This window comes from Carassius auratus, chromosome 14, assembly GCF_003368295.1.
Source record: "Carassius auratus strain Wakin chromosome 14, ASM336829v1, whole genome shotgun sequence".
Taxonomy (NCBI): domain Eukaryota; kingdom Metazoa; phylum Chordata; class Actinopteri; order Cypriniformes; family Cyprinidae; genus Carassius; species Carassius auratus.
The window spans coordinates 15,558,741-15,582,613 of record NC_039256.1 but is presented as its reverse complement, the minus strand read 5'-3'; the positions used below and the strand labels follow the sequence as shown (position 1 = coordinate 15,582,613).

Genomic DNA, 23,873 nt, shown 5'->3' with positions numbered 1-23,873 from the left:
TCTAAAACAATTATGAAGTAATTATTTTATGACAAATAATATTTCAGTGAGTAAAACTGGCTGTCTATAGTAGGCTGTTATGGACTACACAACATTTTTATATTATTTTTAAATAATTTTTTTAATGATTATCATTTATAATTATTGTCCCTGGATCAGTACGATACTCTTGTAATAAAGTAGCGGTGGTAGCAGGCATATTTTGAGTATCAGTTCTGGTTGAAAAGAAGCGATCTAATCCTGTTTACATGAAATAAGCTGCTCCCGAGCAGGTTTAAGATAACGGACCTGTTGCTATGACAGCAGCTCCGGGATGAGCTTCGAAGAACCAAATGATCCAAGATCACGCCAAATCGTCAACATTCAAATCCAGCTAACTGAGTTAGCGACGTACGAAGAACGGGCCCCAGAATTCATGTTTTCATTCATGCTGAGAATCCAGTTCAATGTAAAATGTTGTTTATGTGGCAGATTCGTTTAACTTTGTCTATGGTTAAAAAATGATTAGTATTAGTAATATATAAGATTGTTGGTAAATGTGACACAAGAGGGAGCTGATGTTTCTGTTTATCATCTACATGGACATGGTTATTTGCCCTACGATCGCAATTTTGTCTGGTTTATTAGCCAGGTCAGGCTTGTTGTGTTCACCTTATTTTGCTACAAGGAAGAAGCTATTTTATGTAAATGTGCGAGACGTTCGGTTAAACAGATGCTATATAAATAACTAGAGCAATGACAAAGAGCAGTAAACTGTAGGCCTCATACTATTTGCGCTACAAATTAGTGTGTTTATGATTATGATAACGAATTTAAAGTAATTTGGATCCAGCAGAATTGCTGTGATGTACAGGTAAAATAACAGGAAGAATGAGACCGGAAGTCTCGCACGTTTCAGTTACAAATATCTGAAAGTGGAAAGATGTATCACCATATTAAATCCCTAGATAGGAAAAAGAGAGCTAGAGATTAAACGAGAGAAACGAAGGGGGGGAAATAAGTTGCTTTCCAACATTTAAACTAAACAAAAGCAGATTTTGACTGAAACCATGGAAAATGACTCACTGTGAAGCGCTGAAATATAAAAATAGAGTGTGATTGTTCAGTTTTGTAAGTACAGATGACACAGAACCAACTGCAATCGGACACAAACAGTGTCTATCATTTATTCCTATGATCACATGATTGTTATACACCAAAATCTTGTGGAAATCATTAAAGAAGCCCTTGAATGTGTATAAAGATCCTTGCACACATTATCTGGGACTCAAATGAACATATGTAGACACAAGACAAGCAGAACATATACATTAGATCTTTACATTCACATATACAGAAGAAAGAGACACTTTAAAAGGTTCTAACTTACATCTTTCTCAATAAAAAAGAAAATCATAAAACAAGTGCTTCGTTTCGTCATAAAAACCACAAACTGACACAAATTCACACAGGATTTCTTACATCACAGGGTTCATAATGTATAATGGTATGTACTATCCATTGCATAAAGATACCTAAGGTATAAAAATGGATTCGCTCACAATGAAGGTCTTTAGATAAGTTAAGATTATGCCATTTATTGTAAAATGTCTATCCTTGATTGCGAGCTACAAAAGTCACTGATTATGGCAGCCAGTGCTCATCCATAAGGTGCTCGGGCGACTAAAGGCAATTAGGCAATGATCCCACTATATACACATTCACAATGGCTTGCGGGTCACTACAGCAGCTTACGGATACACGTCACTGCACTCAAAAACTCCCTGAATTTCAGCTCACGTGTCACTTCCTGCCAGGGAGCATTGGGTCAACCTCCCATAGGGTGGTCCATTGCTGTCCTGTGAGCTCGTAGGTCCTTTATCAAAGGCAATGATAGTGTTCTCGACGAGTCCGGCTGGACGTCACGTGCAAGTTTGATCAGCAAGTCTTGACGGAGGATTTGGACACGTCTGAGGTTTTCATGATGACACTGGCACGCTTCTCGTGGGCCGACAGCTGGCTGGAGGGTCCGGGGCTGTGGGAGGACGAAGGCAAAGGGGTGTTTAACAGGCTCCAGGTCGGCCCACCAGTGAAGGGGGCGTGCAAGGGTGAAGATGCGGGTTCTCGGACAGTGGTTATCTTGAAGTTGGTCTTGTCGGCAGAAATGAAAGTGGACATGCCAGGCAGCGCCATCCTCACCTTCTTGTCTTCATGTCCAAATAGAGCGGCCTGGATACGCTGCAGGGCAGAACAAAGCCACATCAGTGATTAGACAGTGACAGTGTTTCTGTCAGTGGTAAGTTTTAATGTAGAATGTTTGTGATGACGTTAGAAAAGTAGTTTAATTGTTTTGCCACTTGCTTGAGCAACTGTGTTGTGCTGTGTGTAAGCTATTGTGCAACAATTGCACGAGTGTGAAAACAAAGATACACTGCATGATCTAACATTTAGGTGAGATAAATATATATATATTTGGAAATGTCTAAAAAAATGCTCCCCTCCACCCCTCAAAAAAAATAAAAATAAAATAAAAAATCCCCTCTCACAAGAGTCACCTATAAGAGGGAAATTCCCCCCATTTTCAAAAATGAAATTCAGGCCCTGAATAGATTTAGATAGTATTACTATAATATAAATAATTCTACATTATAAAAATAAGGCTTTAAAAAAAAAAGATAGTTATCGATGAGGGTATATATAATATTTATTTTAATCTATTTTAATTATAATTATATTTATTTAAATTGTATTTATTATTTATTTATTTCATTTAACTTTATCACACTTAATCACATTTTTATTTATTCATTTTAATAAATTATTTTAATTCTTTTATTATTATTATTACGTTAAACTAGTTGATATTTGTTTTAATCAAATGTTCTTATTCATTTATTTACATTTGTTTATTATTTATTTGTTTGCCATTTTTTAAAGGATTTTCTTTAAAGAAATCCCTTCCTGACCCTCTCAATCATTATTTAAATAACACAAATTTGAAAATAAAATGAATGTTTTTGTAGTTAAAAAAATAAAAATAAAGCACATAAAAAAAAAAAGATTGACCTGCATGTCATCCCATTTTTAACCAACATCAGAAAATCCTGAATATGAAAATAAACATGACAAAAAGTCTGGTAATCTCTGCTGATGTTATGTGTCTTCCTCAAGAGCACAGGTTATAGTTTGCACTTGCAATCTGTCAATTTTCTACCAGGAACTAACCATATATTTTCATGAATTACAACCTGAAGCCATGTCATAAAACACACACACTTCCTTGTGTTCAAATTATGATAATCCCGAATTGCATGAGAGCGCTCTCGCCCACGTCTCCAGGGGCCCCACCACACACAGCACACGGCTCACCGCCATCAGTTGCATTTCCTCTTTGACACTCAACTTTCATGCTTTTGATTGTTCTCTCTAGAAAATGATGTGCTGCCTGTAAGACATGTGCTTCATACATCTCAACTGTGTTCAGACTGATAACCGGCACATAAAACAGTCCGTCTAACAGCACTTAAAATGAATGATTATTAATAGCTTCTATTGTTTTACTGACAGAATTACGACGGCAGACTGGCTATCGTCCGACTGCAGGATCTGCTAGCTTCCTGGCACCACGTGAGGGCAAATTTTTCACAAAAAGGACCTTAAAGAATCTAACGTTAAACTCAAACAGAAATTCTTACATTTAAAATACTGCAGAAAAAAAAAGGAAAAAGAAAAAGAGAGAGACAATGGTACTATTTTTATGTGAAAATATTATTTATGTCCAAAGAAAAATCTGCTCAATATATATAATATAACAATAATATAAAATATGTGAAATATAGAAAATTCATATAAAATAAAATATACAGTCATTTTGGATTAAAAACAATATAAAAACATTCATTGCTCTTGGACAAATTTAGTAACTTTATTCTTGCATGACAACATATCGTAAATACTATATTAAGTTGTTTTATTTATCTTTAATTATTACGGTTTATTTATTTTTTTAATTGAAATTTGTATTTATTTGATGGTATAATAATCTACGAAAAAAAAGCATGTCTAAAAGGTACAATCTAATTTAAAGCCTTCGGTATTTACAATGTTAAATTTATGAGAGACTTTTCAGGGTGTTTATATCCTGCCATGAAGCAAAATTCCCCTCCCTCGAAGCCTAAATGACATTTGAATCAGCCGTCAGCACTGACAGCCGTCTTCTGGCCTAGAGTAACTCTATGGGTGAATCAGAGACTCTGCTTTTCTATTTCAATAGTTTTCTAACAAGCCGCAGCACATTTGCCGGAATCAGCGAGAAGCGTCACGTCACTGCTTGCTCTTTCTCTTTTTTTCCTCCCGTCTTGTTTTGCATCAGAGTTCTGAGGTAAAGGAACTGAAAACAGGGGGTTGAGGAGTACCATGTAAGCTTTACCCAGATGCATGCTGGAACTTACATGTGTGGATAGAGACTGTGCGTTAGTAAACGGGAACTTGGAAAAGCCACAAGCTTTCAGGCATGAAACAATAAATCACAAGACCTGTTATTGTAAAATCAAATTGAGTTTTATAGCTTCTAGTCTTTTTTAAGTCTGTGGCTTAAATCTTGTCTTTTAGCAGAAAAAGCCATTTGAAATGTAGTCTCCCTTTTCCAGAAAACAAAACTGACCGAAGTATTATGACTCATGCATATACAAACTTTGACCTAATTAACTGTACTGTAGGATGATAATTACATCATTATTTGAGTAGCGAGTAGCAAAGCATGTTCAAGTACCGTACATTTCCTTATTAAAGTAAAAATGCTTCTTCATATTCTGTGTATCAGTTTGTATGCTACAGTTGATTTATCTAATCTGGCACGCTTGTACAAGACTAAATGCAAAACTTTGAGCTCAGGAAATGGCCCCCGATACTAGTTTACTCAAAAACAGCTGTGACATCTCTAGAGGCAATCACAGGCCGGACTGATCGTGCAAAAAAAGCCAAAGTGAGCGAGTACTTAGACGTGTTAGACTATCAAGGAAATTTGAGTCTGTAATCTTACTACTGCAATGGGCTGTGAAAACACTTGCACACAAGCACTGACAGCGTTTGATATATTTGGCCCTCAGAGTCGCGGAGTGAGAAATAGCCTGTGAAAACTTGCTCTGCAAAATTCAAATGCACAAAAAAAATACCTTCACATGCTCCGGATCAACGCTCTTCTAGAAACGGACTCTGTGCATGCATGCAAAAGCACATTTTTGGCACTGCATGCATGTTAACCAGCATATCTGTGTTATGTCAGTAACAAACCTCTGTACAAAAGAGCTTCCTTTAAATGTCTGAGCCACTAAACTGAATGTTGCTATTCAGGCAGCTGCTATAAACATATAAAGAGTAACTCGCTCAGCAAGATTCTCCTCAAACTGTTGCATTTGCCATATTTGACCTGAAAGTCAGCACAGGTGCAAGCAGTTTATATGACAGTGCCTCTTGTGGCTGAGAATGCAACACATACTACTTTTAAAGGAACAGTTCCCCCAAAAATGAAAAATTGACTTCAAATTTACTCTCGCTCAAGCCACCAAAGATGTAGATGAGTTAGTATCTTCATCAGAACAGATTTGGAGAAACGTAGCATTACATCTCTTGCTTGCCAATGGATCCTCTGCAGTGAATGGGTGCCACCAGAATGAGAGTTCAAACAGCTGATAAAAACATTGCAATGATCCCAAGTAATCCGCACAATGAGTCTACTGTATTAAGTGAAAGTGAAAAGCTGCTTGTTTGTAAGAAATAAATCCATTACTAAGGTGTTTAACCTTAAATCATTGATTCAAAAATACAATTAAAAAAATAAGTCCATAATCCATGACAACGCTTCCTCAGGTTAAAAAGTCCATCTTTTGTTGTTCTCTCTCATCAAAATCCACTGCCACATTTGTTTATTGCTGTTTTGGACTGTTTCACTCCTGTGCAAAATGTGCTTTATCTGGGCATATTTCGCTCCTGATTCAGAGGAGACATCTTTTTCACTTGATAAAAACAATGTTATGAATATAGGACACAAGATGTTAGTTGATGGACTGGATGGATTACTTGTGGATTATTGTGATTTTGTGTTGCGTTTTATCAGCTGTTTGGATTCTGACGGCACCCATTCACTGCAAAGGATCCACTGGTGAACGAGTGATGTAATGCTACATTTCTTCAAATCTGTTCTGATAAAGTAACAAACTCATTTTGGATTTCAATTTCCAAGTGAACTATTCTAACATTGTGTAATCAAGTAATTTGTTGTTTCATAGTGCATATTTGCCCTTTAGCGTCTGTACGAGAAGCACAATTCAGTTCCTCACACCGCTAAAGCCACTGCAATAAACAGACGTACACAAAAGGATTCTGGGTATTGCTTGGACACACCCATTAAAAGAACTCTTCTTTCAGGTTATTCATTTTGGCCACTATCCCTCAGAAACTGCAGTCTGCAATAATTTCAGATGTGAACACAATAACAATCTACTTTTGTGTTTAAACCTGTCGGATTTTGCACTTACCTCTTTGGAGTCTTCCTCACTGGCGCTGTCTGTATCGCTCTCTGCTGGAAGATAGAGAGAAAGCAAAGTGGTCAGACTGATTCATCAGGGATTTCCTGACAGACAGGTTACCGTGTATGGGTGGATCAAACAATGCAAAGATCATCAGATTTAAAAAAAAAATTATCTTTACATCTTGAATAATTTAACCGTAAGAAGTTTCAACTGATTGCACCAATTAACAACTGAAAGATATCCTCAGGGCCAGTCATTTCACATTTTTTAGATGAGGAAATACATTTTAAATTGCACAGAGAGCTGCTTAGATAAGACTATATCAATCAGAAATATAAGGAGACAGCAGCTAGTTTGCTTTGGCATTGCGTTTGTGTTTACTATGAATAACTCAACACTTAAGCATGACATTTCATGCCATAAACCACATGCTTTCAGCCCCAGGGACTTCTGAGAAAAAAAGGATTGTTGATTGGAAAACACGGAACAACAGGACATGAGTCAACATTCCCGTCCGTGTACAAACACACTGACAAGTGCTACTGTACGGTAAATTTCACGCTACTAAAACAAGTTTTCATAAGCCAAGCCCCACAATTTCAACAATGGCAAGAGTTCATCTCAGTACTCCACATGCAGCCAATGAGCAGACTATATTAAGAGACAGACAACACCGCAGATAAAGGATATATAGGAGTAGTTTTTTTCTACTCTAGGAAGTAATTTGCATTCCTTAGTTGTAACTAGCTCCCAGAGGGAACTGAATGAAACGGGAACACTTATAGACAAATGCAAAAACGTTCTAGCTGTAATCTTGGATCTAGCAGTGTTCACACTTTTAGCAGCGAGCTGGATGGCTTCTTATCAGAAGCAGTGTTTCAGAGCAGGCCTCTGCCATAGTCAGAAACAAATAATTAGTGGTGTTTGCTAAGATAAGAATTATAACTAGGGGGAATTCTGGTAAATTGGGACACTTTGGCCATTGAGATGACTGGGAGAAAAATGTCCCAAATAACTGAATTCACTGTTACTCGTTTTAACAGTTTGTTATAAGGATTTGAATAAACTTCTAACCCTGTGTATTATGCTTTAGCATTCAACTCTACTAAACATAGGGTACATATGACCAAAATATACATAATCGACCAATCGTGGGGCTGCGTGTGATCTAGAGGGAATGATCAAAGCGATGCAAATATGCACATGTGTTTGTTTGTTCGATTGACTTGAAGCGTAACTACACACAAATAAAAAAAACAACAAAGTGCGCCACAATGCTTCAAGTCAAATGAACGAACAAACACGTGAAAGCGATTCGAAAGCATAAGGAGCCGTCTGCTCTGCTCTTTATAGCTCTCATGAATGTTACACAACCTGCATAGTACAAATTGCCAAAACCTGGATATTTTAGGCAATATTAAAATCCTGGCTGGGACGTGTCCCGTATGAACGGAGCATATGGTTACCCTAACTAAACACCAATGAATGATTCATGCAATTAGACGGTTTAGACACGTTTTTGCTTCGAAGCCAATAAAACGTACAAGAAATTCTCATAGACTTACAATAAAAATTATATTATAGACTCCTGCTAGAATACCTAGCTACATCATAGCAATTCACTTAAAAAACATTACAACAAACTTATTTAGAATTACTTGCTTAACCCAGAGATGGTATTAGAACAAGCTAATTCTCCAAAATGGTTTAATTATCGTAAAGTAAGTAACTATTCACTGCTAGATCTTCAACGTCCTCAACATTTTATCTTACAAGCCACATAACATTTTGGACAGTGTTGTTATTGTTAACTAAAATAAAAACTATAATAATTTTTAAATAAGAAAATATAAAATACAAGAAAAATGGAATATACAAATTGTTGCTTTGGCAAATAACTTAAAATATGTTTAAGTTGAAGTACTGAAATGTGTTAATACTAAAACTGAATTAAAAATAAATTAAAAAACTATATAGAAACTACAGAGAAACTTACAGAACTACATAGAAAACGTACAATAAATATATTCTGTCATATGCTTCCTTTTAGTAAAATGTGGACACATACTCATTTGTTTTCTGGTTTAAATAAATCATGACTCACTGTACTTATTCGTTCCCTAGTTTTATTCAATTGTGGCTACATTTTACTACTTTATTCTCTCGTTTTAACTGAACTAAAACAAGGGAACTAATTTAGTCACACTTTATTTTAGTGAAAGTGAAAAGTGAAAGTGAAGTGACATTCAGCCAAGTATGGTGACCCATACTCAGAATTTGTGCTCTGCATTTAACCCATCCGAAATGCACACACACAGAGCAGTGAACACACACACATACTGTGAGCACACACCAGGAGCAGTGGGCAGCCATTTATGCTGCGGCGCCCGGGGAGCAGTTGGGGGTTCGATGCCTTGCTCAAGGGCACCTAAGTCGTGGTATTGAAGGTGGAGAGAGAACTGTACATGCACTACCCCCACCCACAATTCTGTCCGGCCCGAGACTAGAACCTACAACCCTTCGATTGGGAGTCCAACTCTCTAACCATTAGGCCACGACTTCCCTTTTCCCTTTTTAAGGTCCAATTCCAGCTAAAAAAAACATTAACAATGACTTTTGTCTCATTAAGTTTCTAATTTGATGCTTATTAATAGTTAGTAAGGAAAGTTGGTAAGTTTAGGTGTTGGGTAGGATTGGGGATGTAGAATATGGTCATACAGAATATATGCTTTTATAAGTACTAATAAACAGCCAATATACTAATAAACTAACTAGTTAACTTAATAGTGATAAACAATAGTAATAAACAACTAGTTAATAATGAGAATTGGCTCTGCAGAAATTACATACAAAAACCCAATAAAAAACTTAAAATATAAAAATTATATTTAAAATATCAATAAATAATACTACATTAGTACGGAGCCCCGCACATCACATACAGGAAAATTTAATAGGCTAAATTGTGCGCACGATTTACTAATTTGTTCCCTCAATGTACTAAAACATGCGCACGATTACTATTGCGTTCCCTCGATTTAATATTTTGTTCACTCCATTTATAAATTGTGTGCACTATTTACTAATTTGTTCCCTCAATGTATGCCCCAATGTCGTGCGCCCAATTTAGCAAATCGAGGGAACGCAATAGTAAATCGAAGGAACACAATAGTAATCACGTTTTAGTACATTGAGGAAACGACTTAGTAAATCGTGTGCACAAAAAATATATTTTTTTTCCATACATTAGTGACGAAATAATGCTTAAAAAAGAAAAACACTGGTCCTGCCAACAACCCAGAACACGCTAAGTAGTGAGAGTAGTATTGCCAACTCAGTCTTATATGATATTTGTAGAGCAATACGCAAACTACCTAGCAACCAATCAGAATACTCTGGCAACCGCAATGTGCAATGTGTTAACAATCTACTTCAAACACTTTGAACGCACGCCGCAGTGCACTAAATACAGTACTACAATGAACACCTTAGCATTGCAGCTGCAAATCTTGCTCTAAAATAATTTTGGATAAAACTTGTCCATTACAGCAATATAAGTGTTTAACTGTGCCATGCTTCAATTATAACATACATAAAACATATATAAAATAACTTTTGGACAAACTAGTCCATTGTAGCAATATAGGCTATTAGCTATATAGGCTATAGGCTAAGTGCAGAACTGTGCCATGCTTTAATTAGAACATACTGAAGGCACACTTTAACTTTCTGAAGACGAGCACATGCAGGTGAGAGAGTGAACTGTGTTCGCGCCTCACCGTTATATATTAACTCCATCCGGCCAGAGCTTAGTTATAGAACAGAGGTACAGCCGACGTGACACAGACAGCATGTCCTTGAGCCTTAACTCTAATGGACATTGTACAACACAAGCAACATACGCAGCCTACACAGATCTCAATGCCTCAAAGCATGTTTCAAGCTAAAAAATTAAATGCTTTAGAAGTGATGTTTTCAATTTGATCTGAAATGAACGCTTTCTTTTCAAATAAGAACAACAGATACACTGCAAGATCTCACTTTTTCCAGTACAAACATCTAAACATTCTTAAATCAGGATACTTTGAGAAACAAAATGAATTAAGATATTAGGTCTTGTTCTCCAAAATAATTTTAAATGAAGGTTAAGAAAAGGGGAAAGAAAACTGAACTTAATTCTAAGGGAATTTTTCTTTCCTCCACTGAATAAAAACAAACAAAAAAAGCTAATTGTGTGTGTGTGTGTGGGGGGGGGGTGGTTTCTTCACAATTTTGCCTTTTTTCCTCACAATTGCCAGTTTACATCTCGCGTTTCTCAAACTTGCAATTCTGGCTTTTTTATCAGATTTTCATCAAACTCATTAGTACCAGAAATAGGCACAATTGTGAACTCCCAAGTGTGAAAAAAAAAAATATATAACTGCATGTTAGTATCATGCAATTCTTAGAAAAAAAGCCAGAATTGTCAGATAAAATGTTGCAACTCCTTGTTTACATTTTTACATCAGTGGCGCAAATGGACTTCCATATTTTCCTGACCCAACTCGCAGGAATTTTGTTTAAGCTCAATTAATTTGAGAACTGATTCAAAAAACACATTTCTTATCTTATGTAATTTTGCTTCTCAATTAAATGCATAGAATAAAAAAAAATTGATAGTTTAACAGTAAAACAAAAATACGAAAATCTTTTTTGTAGTGTAGTACCTAAAAAAGAGACCTTATCTACACTGCAATAAACAATCTTAATCATTATTTTTGTCTTGTTTTCCAGAACAAGTATCCAAAGTTCCTAAATCAAAATCAATCAATCAAGTCCTATTTTCAGAAAAAAAAGTAAATAAAAAAATTATAATCTAAATTAAGTGAGTTATTGCCTGAAACGAGAACAAATATCTGTCAATGTGGAAAAAGAAAAATAAGCTTTATTCAAAGTAAAAACAAGATTATTTTTCCAATTGACAGATATTTTTTTAAAATATGTTTACAGCCTAAATTAATTTTAATTTTTTTTTTAGAAAACAAGACTTAATATTTTAAGAAATTTTCATTTTCTAATTAAATGTATCTAGATGCAAAAAGATATTTAAGATAAGATACAAAAACAAAATACATCAAGTAAGAAAAACTACACTGAAAAAAGAGGTTATGTCATGCTTGTTTGTTTGAACACACAAGATCAAATCTACCGCCTGTATCGGTTTCAACTGGTCACTGAAAGGCAAACAACAGGATGGTTTGGAGGACTGGACATTTATATTAATCAAAAAGTCAAAATATTTCAGCAAATGGAACCGGCCTAGGACAAATTCAAACCGACATCTTTGTAACTGGATGAGTGCAAAACCAGCAAGGATCTCAAAGCAATGCTGCACTGTGAATATAGTCATGGCTAAAGTATGGAAGTATTTGTCAAGCCAACCTCCATACGAGGAGACGGGGGAGATCTGTAAGGGGTACAGGTCACTGGATGTCACGGCCTGCTCCTCATTCTCCGTCACCACCTCAATGGTCTGACACACGTCTGGCAGATCGTTGATGATCAGGTGGTCATCCCCTGGGCTCCTCCCACCAGCCTCTGAGGAAGGAGAACAGGGAAGAGAGAGTGAATATGGAGAACAGTGAAGTGGGAAGTGAACGTGTGTCTTAAAGAGGCCTGAGCCAGATCTGTGTCATTTTTCACTCTGGACGCAATCCCTCCGGTCCATGAAGCTGAACTCTATTTCCCATGACTCTGTAATAAAATGATGCACTGGAAACAAGGTTAAAAACAAATTAACCAGCTGTAAGGCATTTTGTAAATCAATTACGTTGCAGTTGATTTTGCTTTGCCAAGTCCATGTGCATCACAGATCCCACATGACTAACAAAGCAAACACAGGCAAAGCTTACCTTTTACCCCGACCGAGTGCGTTAGTGAGATTGAAAGGGAAACAGAGAACAGTGGACGTGAATAAACAAACACAGGAACAAGGAGATCTGGATAAACAGGTCCACAACAGAATGATAGGTGCAGTGGGATCATATCCCATCCCAAATGTAAAAGACTCGCACTTAAATCTGTCAAGAACATGCCTATATTACATATGTATTTGTATGTTGTGGTAGCAGTTGTTGTACTTAATTAAATTCATGTTGATTTATCCTGTTGTCAATTTTCATTAATATAAATTAAATTATTATTATTACAGTATGGGAATTTGGTGGGGAAAAGTTGCATGAATTTATATAGTTTTCTTATTTTTTCTTTAAAGCAAATATAATTTCCTTTTTTTTATGGGGAGAAATATAACCCATAATTTGACCTCCACAATCTCCAATGACACAACCTTTGACAAAACCATTCCTTCATTATGTCACTAACTGTTCATTTAACGCCAGCCATTCATACAATTCAATAGTAGGCAAATCAAAAGGCTTTTTCTAACTCAAACCGACAGCACTGTGACTCACTGGGTTTACATGTGTAGGTGTTATAACACGGCTGCTGGTATGAGGAACAAAACTTACTCTATTGATCAAATTCAGTGTCATGAGTAGATAACGTCTATAAAGGTTTTGATTTTGGAGATTTGTGAAGGCAGAGCAATGTGAGAGAAAGTCAAACAGCTGTGAAGTGATGCATGTGTTAAATTAGGATAGGAGAGGCACAGCAAAATAAACTCAGGTTGTTTTTGAGCGAAGCCTGAAGAATTCTGGGTATTTGCAATAAGTGGCTGAGGAACACAGAAAAAACTGCTGTTGTGCTTCAAAGACTCTTACATATTCTCTCAAACCACAAGTCATGCTTTTTTGAAGAGGATCCTAAAATAAACTTGAGAGATCTTTTAACAGCTTAATTTGTAATAATAATATAACCAAAAGAAAATCATAAGAATGAATATTTAATACATACAAAGTGTTCATAATATTTTAATGGTTTTATTTCTTTTAAAAAGCAGGACATATTCTCTGGCTGAACAGAATTTAAATGGATAATACATAAGACAAATGTATTCTAATAATAATAATAAATTATATATTTTAATCAAATATTCATTGACTATTTGCTGCATATATAAAATATAATAATTATTATAATTCTTATTAATAATAATTACAAATAATAAATACACAACAAACCATTCAATATTTTAGGGTTGTTTTAAGTTTTCATTTAAAAAGCATGACTTGTGCCGGATGGTAATAATATATGAGTAATATATTTATAACAAACACTAATTATTATTCAAATTAATATTTTTTTTTAAATACAAGCTTAAAAAAAAAAAAAACATGAAACCTAACAAAAGATACCAGTAGTTTATACAACAATAGCTTGAAGTGTATTTTCTGTAATTATTAATTTATAATTATTTTGTATCAAATACCTTTTCAAATATTTGGGTATTGCATTATTATTATTATTATTATTATTATTATTATTATTATTTTATTATTATTATTAATAATAATAATAAATAATGATTACTATCACTATAATTATATACTATTATTGGTATTTTTATTATTATTAATAATAATAATAATAATAATAATATATAATAATAGTATGTATTATTATTAATAAAATAATTAATACTCCCTTGGATAGCAGTTATGTAAAAAGTTGAATAAACAGATCTGCCAGATTATGTTTAGTCTGACAATAAAACTCAGATATACTTCAAACGATTTCAGTCTTTGTTTCGGGTAAAAAAAAAAGTACGAATAATAATTAACAGCAATTCAGAATCAAGTACAATATTTGTAATACAAAATAACCTTTCCATTTTCCATATTCAGTCCTTTACGGGAAGTGTGAATGGCTCATATTCTAAAAACTTTAGTATGATTAGCACTTTATTTTATTAGTGTTAGTGTTAATTTTATTAAACTGGGTAAATTATTACTCCTTTTTATATTGCATGTAATGTCATGGTTTAATTTGGATTAAAACAAAGGTTTTTGGCATTTCATATATTGCATACCTTTTAAATTTGCTTATTGAAAAAACAGCAGCAGCATGTACCCACATGTATTTGGTTTCTTGCCACCTTATATGTCCACTCTTTCCTTTCATTCTTTTCATGGCTTTAGAAAACTTGTCTGGGGTGTTGGCGTTAACGCCAAGCTTTGTTGCTATTTCTTTCTAAGAATTAAATACTTTCTCGATCTTACAGGTGCAGATATATTTGTACCAGCTCAGAACTTCACTTCGGCCTGATTTTGTTCGAAATTACATCATATCAGTTCATTCTTCAATTTCAATTTCAATTTCAATTTCAATTTCAAGTATATCAGGGCCTTAATAGATGACTCACAATTTTTTCTATTTTGGTGAACAGAGAAACAAAATGTGCCACTGAGAGAAAACATACAGATAAAAACTAATCATAGAGCAGATAGCATTTCAGGTCGTAAGTCCTTTCTTGCTAGATTGTGAAGAACAGGTTCCACCTGAATATACTCATGTGACCTGAGCACAGGTGTGCAGGGTGGAGCAGGAAGAACTACCTACCTGTACCGGAGTAATCTGCCTCCTGTTTGATTGTGACTGGGGTTTTACACGACGAAGAGCCGTTACTGTTTTCCCAACTCGAAGGTGCAGGGCATGGTCGCACTGCCTGCAGTTAACACACACACAAACACATTACATTCACATCTGTGTCAGATGTATCTCATAACCTTTTTTGATTGGAGCATTTCTAACAGCAACAGAATATACACAAGCGTGAAAGTCCATACCTTTATCTTTTCTTCTTTTTCAATCCCTCTCTTTTTTCCTTTGAGAAACACAGACACACAAATCCAGATCAGTGAACGCAAATAAATAACACTTCAGAAAATATGAAAACGGCAGATGTCACAAAACCTGTCAAGAAGATTTCTAGGTTCAACTGTTTCACTCGTGGGTTGTTAAAGTATTGGGACATTTGTCTTATATTAAAGTATAAGACCCTCGGTCCCCACAAGTATGGTCAATAAAATACACACACACACACACACACACACACACACAAAAAGTAAGGCAGCTCTCAGAAGGGTCATGAACGCTGAACGTCTGCTGACATCCTGGAGCTCACATCTGCGAAAACTTTATCTTTATTAACAAACTGCATATTTGAAACTTGTATATGCATATGAATACAAACTTACTATGTATTTATTTCTCAGTTATTCAAGCGTTAAATTATTTCTTTCTAATATTTTTCTGTGAAATATGGCAAAAATATTTTCCTTATGTCAGCTTCTGTGAGATTGACCCAAAAACATAACAGGCAGACTAGGTGGGATCATCCCATTCTTAGGTGTGACTGAACAAACATAACAGAAATGTCTTTAAATGCACATCATGAAGGGTGTCAGTGCTGATGCGTGAGTGACTGACCTCTCTTTGAATGCCGTTCGGACGATGACAGCATCTTGTACACCCTGAAGGCATTTGTTCCCTTTTTGATGCTTTTGTCTTTCACCTCCTCGATGTCAGGCAGGGAGTTCATCGCACAGCGGAAGTTTGCCTTCCATGTTTTGGGGTCCGGTTTGTCACCTGGTTGATATTTCCCTAAACAATGCCAGTGGATAATGCAGAATGGCAGTTCACTACCACTTTATATTGTATTGATATTGTATTGTATCACTAGCTGTAAACTTATGATGAAACTCAAACTCTAGGAGTATCATGGAGACACTTCACTGGACTTTTGATGTTTAACAGAAACAACCACTCAAAACACCCTAGCAACAACTAGCAAAATCCTAACAACCACTCAAAACACCTTAGCAACAACTAGCAAAATCCTAACAACCACTCAAAACACCTTAGCAACAACTAGCAAAATCCTAACAACCACTCAAAACACCCTAGCAACAACTAGCAAAATCCTAACAACCACTCAAAACACCTTAGCAACAACTAGCTAAATCCTAACAACCACTCAAAACACCCTAGAAACAACTACAAAAATCCTAACATCCACTGAAAACACCCTAGCAACAACTAGCTAAATCCTAACATCCACCTTAAACACCTTAGCAACCACCTAGCTAAATCCTAACAACCACTCAAAACTCCCTAGAAACAACTACCAAAATCCTAACATCCACCTTAAACACCTTAGCAACCACCTACCTAATCCTAACAACCACTCAAAACTCCCTAGAAACAACTACCAAAATCCTAACAACCACTCAAAACAGCTTAGCAACAACTACCAAAATCCTAACAACCACTCAAAACACCTTAGCAACAACTAGCTAAATCCTAACATCCACTCAAAACACACTAGCAACAACTAGCTAAATCCTAACATCCACTCAAAACACCTTAGCAACAACTAGCTAAATCCTAACAACCACTCAAAACACCCTAGCAACCACCTAGCTAAATCCTAACAACCACTCAAAACACCCTAGCAACCACCTAGCTAAATCCTAACAACCACTCAAAACACCCTATCAACAACAAGCTAAATCCTAACATCCACTGAAAAAACCCTAGCAACAACTAGCTAAATCCTAACATCCACCTTAAACATCTTAGCAACCACCTACCAAAATCCTAACAACCACTCAAAACTCCCTAGAAACAACTACCAAAATCCTAACAACCACTCAAAACACCCTAGCAACCACCTAGCTAAATCCTAACAACCACTCAAAACACCCTAGCAACCACCTAGCTAAATCCTAACAACCACTCAAAACACCCTATCAACAACAAGCTAAATCCTAACATCCACTGAAAACACCCTAGCAACAACTAGCTAAATCCTAACATCCACCTTAAACACCTTAGCAACCACCTACCAAAATCCTAACAACCACTCAAAACTCCCTAGAAACAACTAGCTAAATCCTAACATCCACTCAAAACACCTTAGCAACAACTAGCTAAATCCTAACATCCACTCAAAACACCTTAGCAACAACTAGCTAAATCCTAACATCCACTCAAAACACACTAGCAACAACTAGCTAAATCCTAACAACCACTCAAAACACCTTAGCAACAACTAGTTAAATCCTAACATCCACTCAAAACACCTTAGCAACAACTAGCTAAATCCTAACATCCACTCAAAACACCTTAGCAACAACTAGCTAAATCCTAACATCCACTCAAAACACCTTAGCAACAACTAGCTAAATCCTAACATCCACTCAAAACACACTAGCAACCACCTACCAAAATCCTAACAACCACTCAAAACACCCTATCAACAACTAGCTAAATCCTAACATCCACTCAAAACACCTTAGCAACAACTAGCTAAATCCTAACATCCACTCAAAACACCTTAGCAACAACTAGCTAAATCCTAACATCCACTCAAAACACACTAGCAACAACTAGCTAAATCCTAACAACCACTCAAAACACCTTAGCAACAACTAGTTAAATCCTAACATCCACTCAAAACACCTTAGCAACAACTAGCTAAATCCTAACATCCACTCAAAACACCTTAGCAACAACTAGCTAAATCCTAACATCCACTCAAAACACACTAGCAACAACTAGCTAAATCTTAACAACCACTCAAAACACCTTAGCAACAACTAGCTAAATCCTAACATCCACTCAAAACACCTTAGCAACAACTAGCTAAATCCTAACATCCACTCAAAACACACTAGCAACAACTAGCTAAATCCTAACATCCACTCAAAACACCTTAGCAACAACTAGCTAAATCCTAACATCCACTCAAAACACACTAGCAACAACTAGCTAAATCCTAACATCCACTCAAAACACCTTAGCAACAACTAGCTAAATCCTAACAACCACTCAAAACAACTTAGCAACAACTAGCTAAATCCTAACAACCACTCAAAACACCTTAGCAACAACTAGCTAAATCCTAACATCCACTCAAAACACACTAGCAACAACTAGCTAAATCCTAACAACCACTCAAAACTCCCTAGAAACCACCTAGCTAAATCCTAACAACCACTCAAAACTCCCTAGAAACAACTACCAAAATCCTAACAACCACTCAAAACAGCTTAGCAACAACTACCAAAATCCTAACAACCACTCAAAACACCTTAGCAACAACTAGCTAAATCCTAACATCCACTCAAAACACACTAGCAACAACTAGCTAAATCCTAACATCCACTCAAAACACCTTAGCAACAACTAGCTAAATCCTAACAACCACTCAAAAACACCCTAGCAACCACCTAGCTAAATCCTAACAACCACTCAAAACACCCTAGCAACCACCTAGCTAAATCCTAACATCCACTCAAAACACCTTAGCAACAACTAGCAAAATCCTAACAACTAGTGATCGACCGATATTGGTTTTTTATAACCGATACCGATACCGATTATTTGTATGTTTATGTACCCGATAACCGATATGCAGAACCGATATTTATTTACTGTTATACTTCTGTTTCTGACAATTATTACAACACAAATGAGCTGAAAAAAACATTTTATTTATAACAATCACTCCCCCCTTGCATACAAAAAAAAAAACATTATATTTATACACAAATAAATAGAGGGGTCTGAGTCCAAAAAATTTAAGCGCACTGTTACTAAGTGTCTTTGTTTTAAAATAAAAGCTTTGATGAGGTAAAAAAATAAAAACAGGTAAATAAATAAAGCACAAAAATGATTCTAACATATTGGTGGGGGCGGGAGGGCTATTTAGGAGTGCATAGCCATTTACTCCCAGTTAAGCAGAACTAGGTTTTAGTGTAGAAAACAGAGTCTTTCAGCATTCTGCCCTGTAAGCCTGCTTCCTTCAAAAATGTCATGCAGTGGCCATGCTTGAGGCTTCCTGATCATCAACCCAGTCAGGTGCTGAGCAATATGAACGAACTTTTTTTCCCGAGACTATATAAAGTTAAACAGCACTTGTCAGTTGGCATTTTATGATCTAGATTCAATCTAACGTTAGATCATGAAATGCCAACTGACAAAGTGCTGTTTGACTATAATTTAATCAACCGCGATCGCGCATGGAGATAATAAATAATTAATTTCCACAAAGCGGTATATGTATATGTGTATTAGCGAAATAATTGTTATGTAGTAAATGATAATATAATCTAGGGTGTTTAAACAAGATAATCTTGTCAAAAGTTTCATTCAGTGGCATTGCTTGAGGCTTCCTGATCATCAACCCAGTCAGGTGCTGAGCAATATGAACGAACTTTTTTTCCCGAGACTATATGAAGTTAAACAGCACTTGTCAGTTGGCATTTTATGATCTAAATTTAATCTAACGTTAAATCATGAAATGCCAACTGACAAAGTGCTGTTTGACTATAACTTAATCAACCGCAATCGCGCATGGAGATAATAATTAATTTCCACAAAACGGTAGGCTATATTTATATGTGTATTAGCGAAATAATTGTTATGTAGTAAATGATAATATAATCTAGGGTGTTTAAACAAGATAATCTTGTCAAAAGTTTCATTCAGTCGCCGTGCTTAAGCCTCCAGATCATCCGTCAGTTGCTAATATGAACGAACTTTCTCTTCTAGACTAATGCTGAGCAAATACAACAGATAGAGAATTAAATTCAACGCTTTTATTTTCAACATGCACTCATTCATGTCTGTTTTATTTAATTCATGTAAAGATACGTCTTTATTGGGGCAGGACATGATGAATTACACTACGTGACTCAATGAGTTCGTCTCAATTGTTTAGAAACAAGCTGCATAAATTAACTATATCAGGAATTTATGTCTCAGATCTCATTTGTGCATGTTTGTTATGTTAAATAAAGTTGATTAATTAAAGCAAACCAAGTAGAACATATATTTACCTGTCCACTGAGTTGTTGTTGACTGATCTCCTCAGACACCCGGGCTGCAATGGCGGAAATCTCAAAACGGCCACAAGATGGCGCCGTAAATCGGCGAATCCGATATTACAAAACCGATACCCGATTATGGAAAAATGCTTAAATATCGGGAAAAATATCGGTAAACCGATACATCGGTCGATCACTACTAACAACCACTCAAAACAACTTAGCAACAACTAGCTAAATCCTAACATCCACTCAAAACACCCTAGCAACAACTAGCTAAATCCCAAAAACAACTCAAAACATCCCTGCAACCAACTAGCAAAATCCTATCAACCACCCTAAACACCCTAGCAACCAACTAGCAAATGCCCAGCAGCCACAGAGAACACCCTAGCAACCAACCAGTAAAACCCTAGTGACTACCCAGGACAGCCTAGGAACCAAAAAGTAACCACCCTACCAACCACCGAACCCAGAATACCAAAATAAGCAAACCACTCAGAACACCCTAGCGACCAACCAACCCATAACACCACCTAGTGACTACCGAGAACACCCTAAAATCCATCTAGAAACCCTAGCAACCATAATGGAGCATGTCAACAGCTCCTTTAGATCAGCGGTTCTCAGCCACTGAAGTGTGTGAGACGTGAATTTAAATTGTATTTATTTACAGTGGTATATGATGTCACACTTGTCCATGTGCAAAGACATTGTGCAGCACAAATCTCTGAATAAATGTTCCGAAGTGAAGTCAACTTCAACAGATTTACAATTAAACCTAGTTTGAATCTAGTCTGGTCTAGATCTAGTTTGAATATTCACAACTGCATCCCAACATTATGAACGTTCTGTTTGTACAGCATGTATACTGTATGTGCATTTAAGGGCACACATGACCGTTTGCATGCTCACTGCACCTGTATGGATGGCCCAGTTTCGGAAGAGCGGCGCATCTTTCTCCACGTCCCAGCCGTGTCGCGCAGCATGCATCCATGGAATCTGGAATATTCTCTTCTCCTGCAGGCAAAGAACATGCAAAACATGTCACAAGCCAAGACACACCTAAAATGCACTTCATTTGTGCACCAACTCACATTTATACGGCAGAATATTTCACAAACAATAGCCTCTTGCTCATGGCAAGTGAAAACAATTCTGCAAAAAGACAAGTTTCAACAACCACAGTCACAGTACCTTGTTGACCCATTTGAGGCCCGGTATTTTACAAGAGTTTATCTGCTCTTCCAACCATGGTCTCATACGCATTCTCTCCACCGGCATGCTGGCCTAGAGAAAGAGAGAGAGAGAGATCTGGAATGTGTCAAAGTTTGACAGCAACCTTTCCTCCTTCAACAGGTTGTTCATTCCTCTATGAATATCCAGGAAGCACGATGACAAACTTTAACCCTATTTCTAAAAACGAACCTCCAGCGGAGACCATCTGATTCACAATTTACCGAAAGTTGATGCAATCAAAATGATTATGGGTTATGATTCGTATTTGGGCTTTTGTGAAAGCAAGAGTCAGGACCGTGAGTCAAGACGTGAATGACAACACATAGAGGATGTTTGTGTGTGTGTGTGCGCGTGTGTGTGTGTGTGTGTGTGTGTGTGTGTGTGTGGTGAGCAAGAAAGTTTATCTAACAAAGAGTACATGTGGTCAGACCTGTAATATCAATCATGCAACATGACAGACACAGAAAGATGTCTCTTGATCCATTTTCATTTCACAAACCTCAAATCACAAGTTAGCGATTAACCAATGTGAGCTCATATAAAGGTTTATAGTTAATCACAACGAAAACTTGCACTTTAAAATCATCAGTTTGTTGCTTAGACCTTTGAGCCTTTATGGTCCATTAGGAAATGAGAGCGAACATAGGCAATCAAAACACAGAACAACAACATACAAGCATTACACTGCATACTACAGCACAGACAGACACAATTATGAGCCCCCAAAAAGTTACCATAATAGTGTTGAAGTATTCAGTAAACACAATAGTGTATATATATATATATATATATATATATATATATATATATATGTGTGTGTGTGTGTATGTATGTATGTATAATACACACACACACACACACATACATACATATATGTATCTATGTATGTATGTTCATATTGAATATGTAATATTATTATATAATATTTAAGTGTGGACATTTGTTTGTGTATTTTTAGACATTAATAGATTATAGCAAAGCAACACGTTTTTCGAAGACATTTCTCATCTAAACTATTTGTACCAACTATTCAACTTTCTCATTAACTATTCGTAGGCAAGTTAGTATTTCATAGTGTACATTATAACACTGTTAAGCCTGAATTTAATAGAGCATCATGATTTGAACTTGACCAAAAATACTAATAATACTAAAGATAATATAAAAACTATTAACTTCAGTTTGTTAATGCGCTATATTAACACAAAATCATGTAATAAGATTATGAAGCTATATTTATCATCTTATCAGACTAAATTCGGATTCAGACACTGGTGCACCAGTTTATGACAGACACTTTCCATTACAGTGCCCATGTTACACCCAGTACGTGTCCATGTAAGTCAATAACAGCAATAATAATATCCACATGTCCGTACAAACGTCTAAATAACATAATTTGACATGAAGAACACGTTATTCATTAGTTCTACTCAGTACTTACGGTGGAGTTACATTGCGGTGTCCCAATCATTCTTGCAGTACACTAAGTCAGTTGACTTCAACCTCCCCAAATAAGTATGATAGTGCTGTCAAGTCAACTCAAAAGTGAAAATAAACATTCCTTGATTCCCATTGGATCCAAACACCCCTTGACTTTCGATTTAACGCTCAGCCCAGCAACACTCCGTGGCCTACAGCATAAACATCCACTTATATACACATGAGCCCTAGAAATACATCCGGAAATGTCATTTATTACCTGCGACGCGTAGAAATCACTCCAGGGATAAAAGCAAAGAGTGTATGAAGAGTCTTGACAATTTGTAGTTCTCGATAACAAAACAAAAAGTCAAATGGGATTGATTTCGCTCTTCAGATCGAAAGCAAAACAAGTGAAGGAAACAAGCGCTTGGGTGGAAATCCCCAGCGTGCGCGCGTGCGAGTGAGCTGACTGCGTGTTTACAAATCCTACTACGGCCAGGGTTTGGATCATTAATATTAACGACGTGGCAAGACGTTCGCGAGCTGATTAGCTGGCACACAGACAACTTCGTAGGTGGGCGTGTGAATATTAGTAAAAGTGGGAGGCAGTCAGAGTAGTAACGCCTTGAATGGGGAAGGCCTAGCTAATGAATATTAATAGCGCAGCGAGAAGCTCGAGCACTGATTGGCTGACAAGCAGAAATGTGGGTGGATTTCAATGAACGATCTCTTTTTGAGTAGAATGAAGAATCCGTTTTCTGTTCCAAATGACAGCCTAAATACAATTAACTCAAATCCATTTGCATTAAAAAAAAAAAAAAAAAAACTTGTGCTTCACAATGTCTTCACACATGGATTATATATATATATATATATATAATATCATACAATAATATTTTATTGTTGGTGTTTTATCGTATATCATAAT

General features: G+C 36.2%; 1 protein-coding gene across 3 annotated transcripts; it reads right to left on the bottom strand.

Annotated features, from left to right (window-relative positions):
• Positions 1-1,136: 1,136 nt before the first annotated feature.
• LOC113113789 (interferon regulatory factor 2) lies at positions 1,137-23,404 on the bottom strand. Of its 3 annotated transcripts, none has more exons than XM_026280274.1 (10): positions 23,223-23,404; positions 22,965-23,154; positions 21,479-21,571; positions 21,202-21,301; positions 15,879-16,052; positions 15,236-15,273; positions 15,009-15,114; positions 11,931-12,086; positions 6,516-6,556; positions 1,137-2,217 (listed from the first exon to the last, which is right to left on the bottom strand). In XM_026280274.1, the coding sequence occupies exons 2-10, from the start codon at positions 22,992-22,994 to the stop codon at positions 1,918-1,920; spliced, it is 1,038 nt and encodes a 345-aa protein (XP_026136059.1). In that variant the 5' UTR covers positions 22,995-23,154; positions 23,223-23,404; the 3' UTR covers positions 1,137-1,917. The 3 variants fall into 3 exon arrangements, with proteins under 3 accessions (XP_026136059.1, XP_026136058.1, XP_026136060.1); XM_026280273.1 differs by having other exon boundaries at positions 6,516-6,559; positions 23,223-23,402; XM_026280275.1 differs by lacking the exon at positions 22,965-23,154 and having other exon boundaries at positions 6,516-6,559; positions 23,223-23,402.
• Between the last annotated feature and the right edge of the window lie 469 nt (positions 23,405-23,873).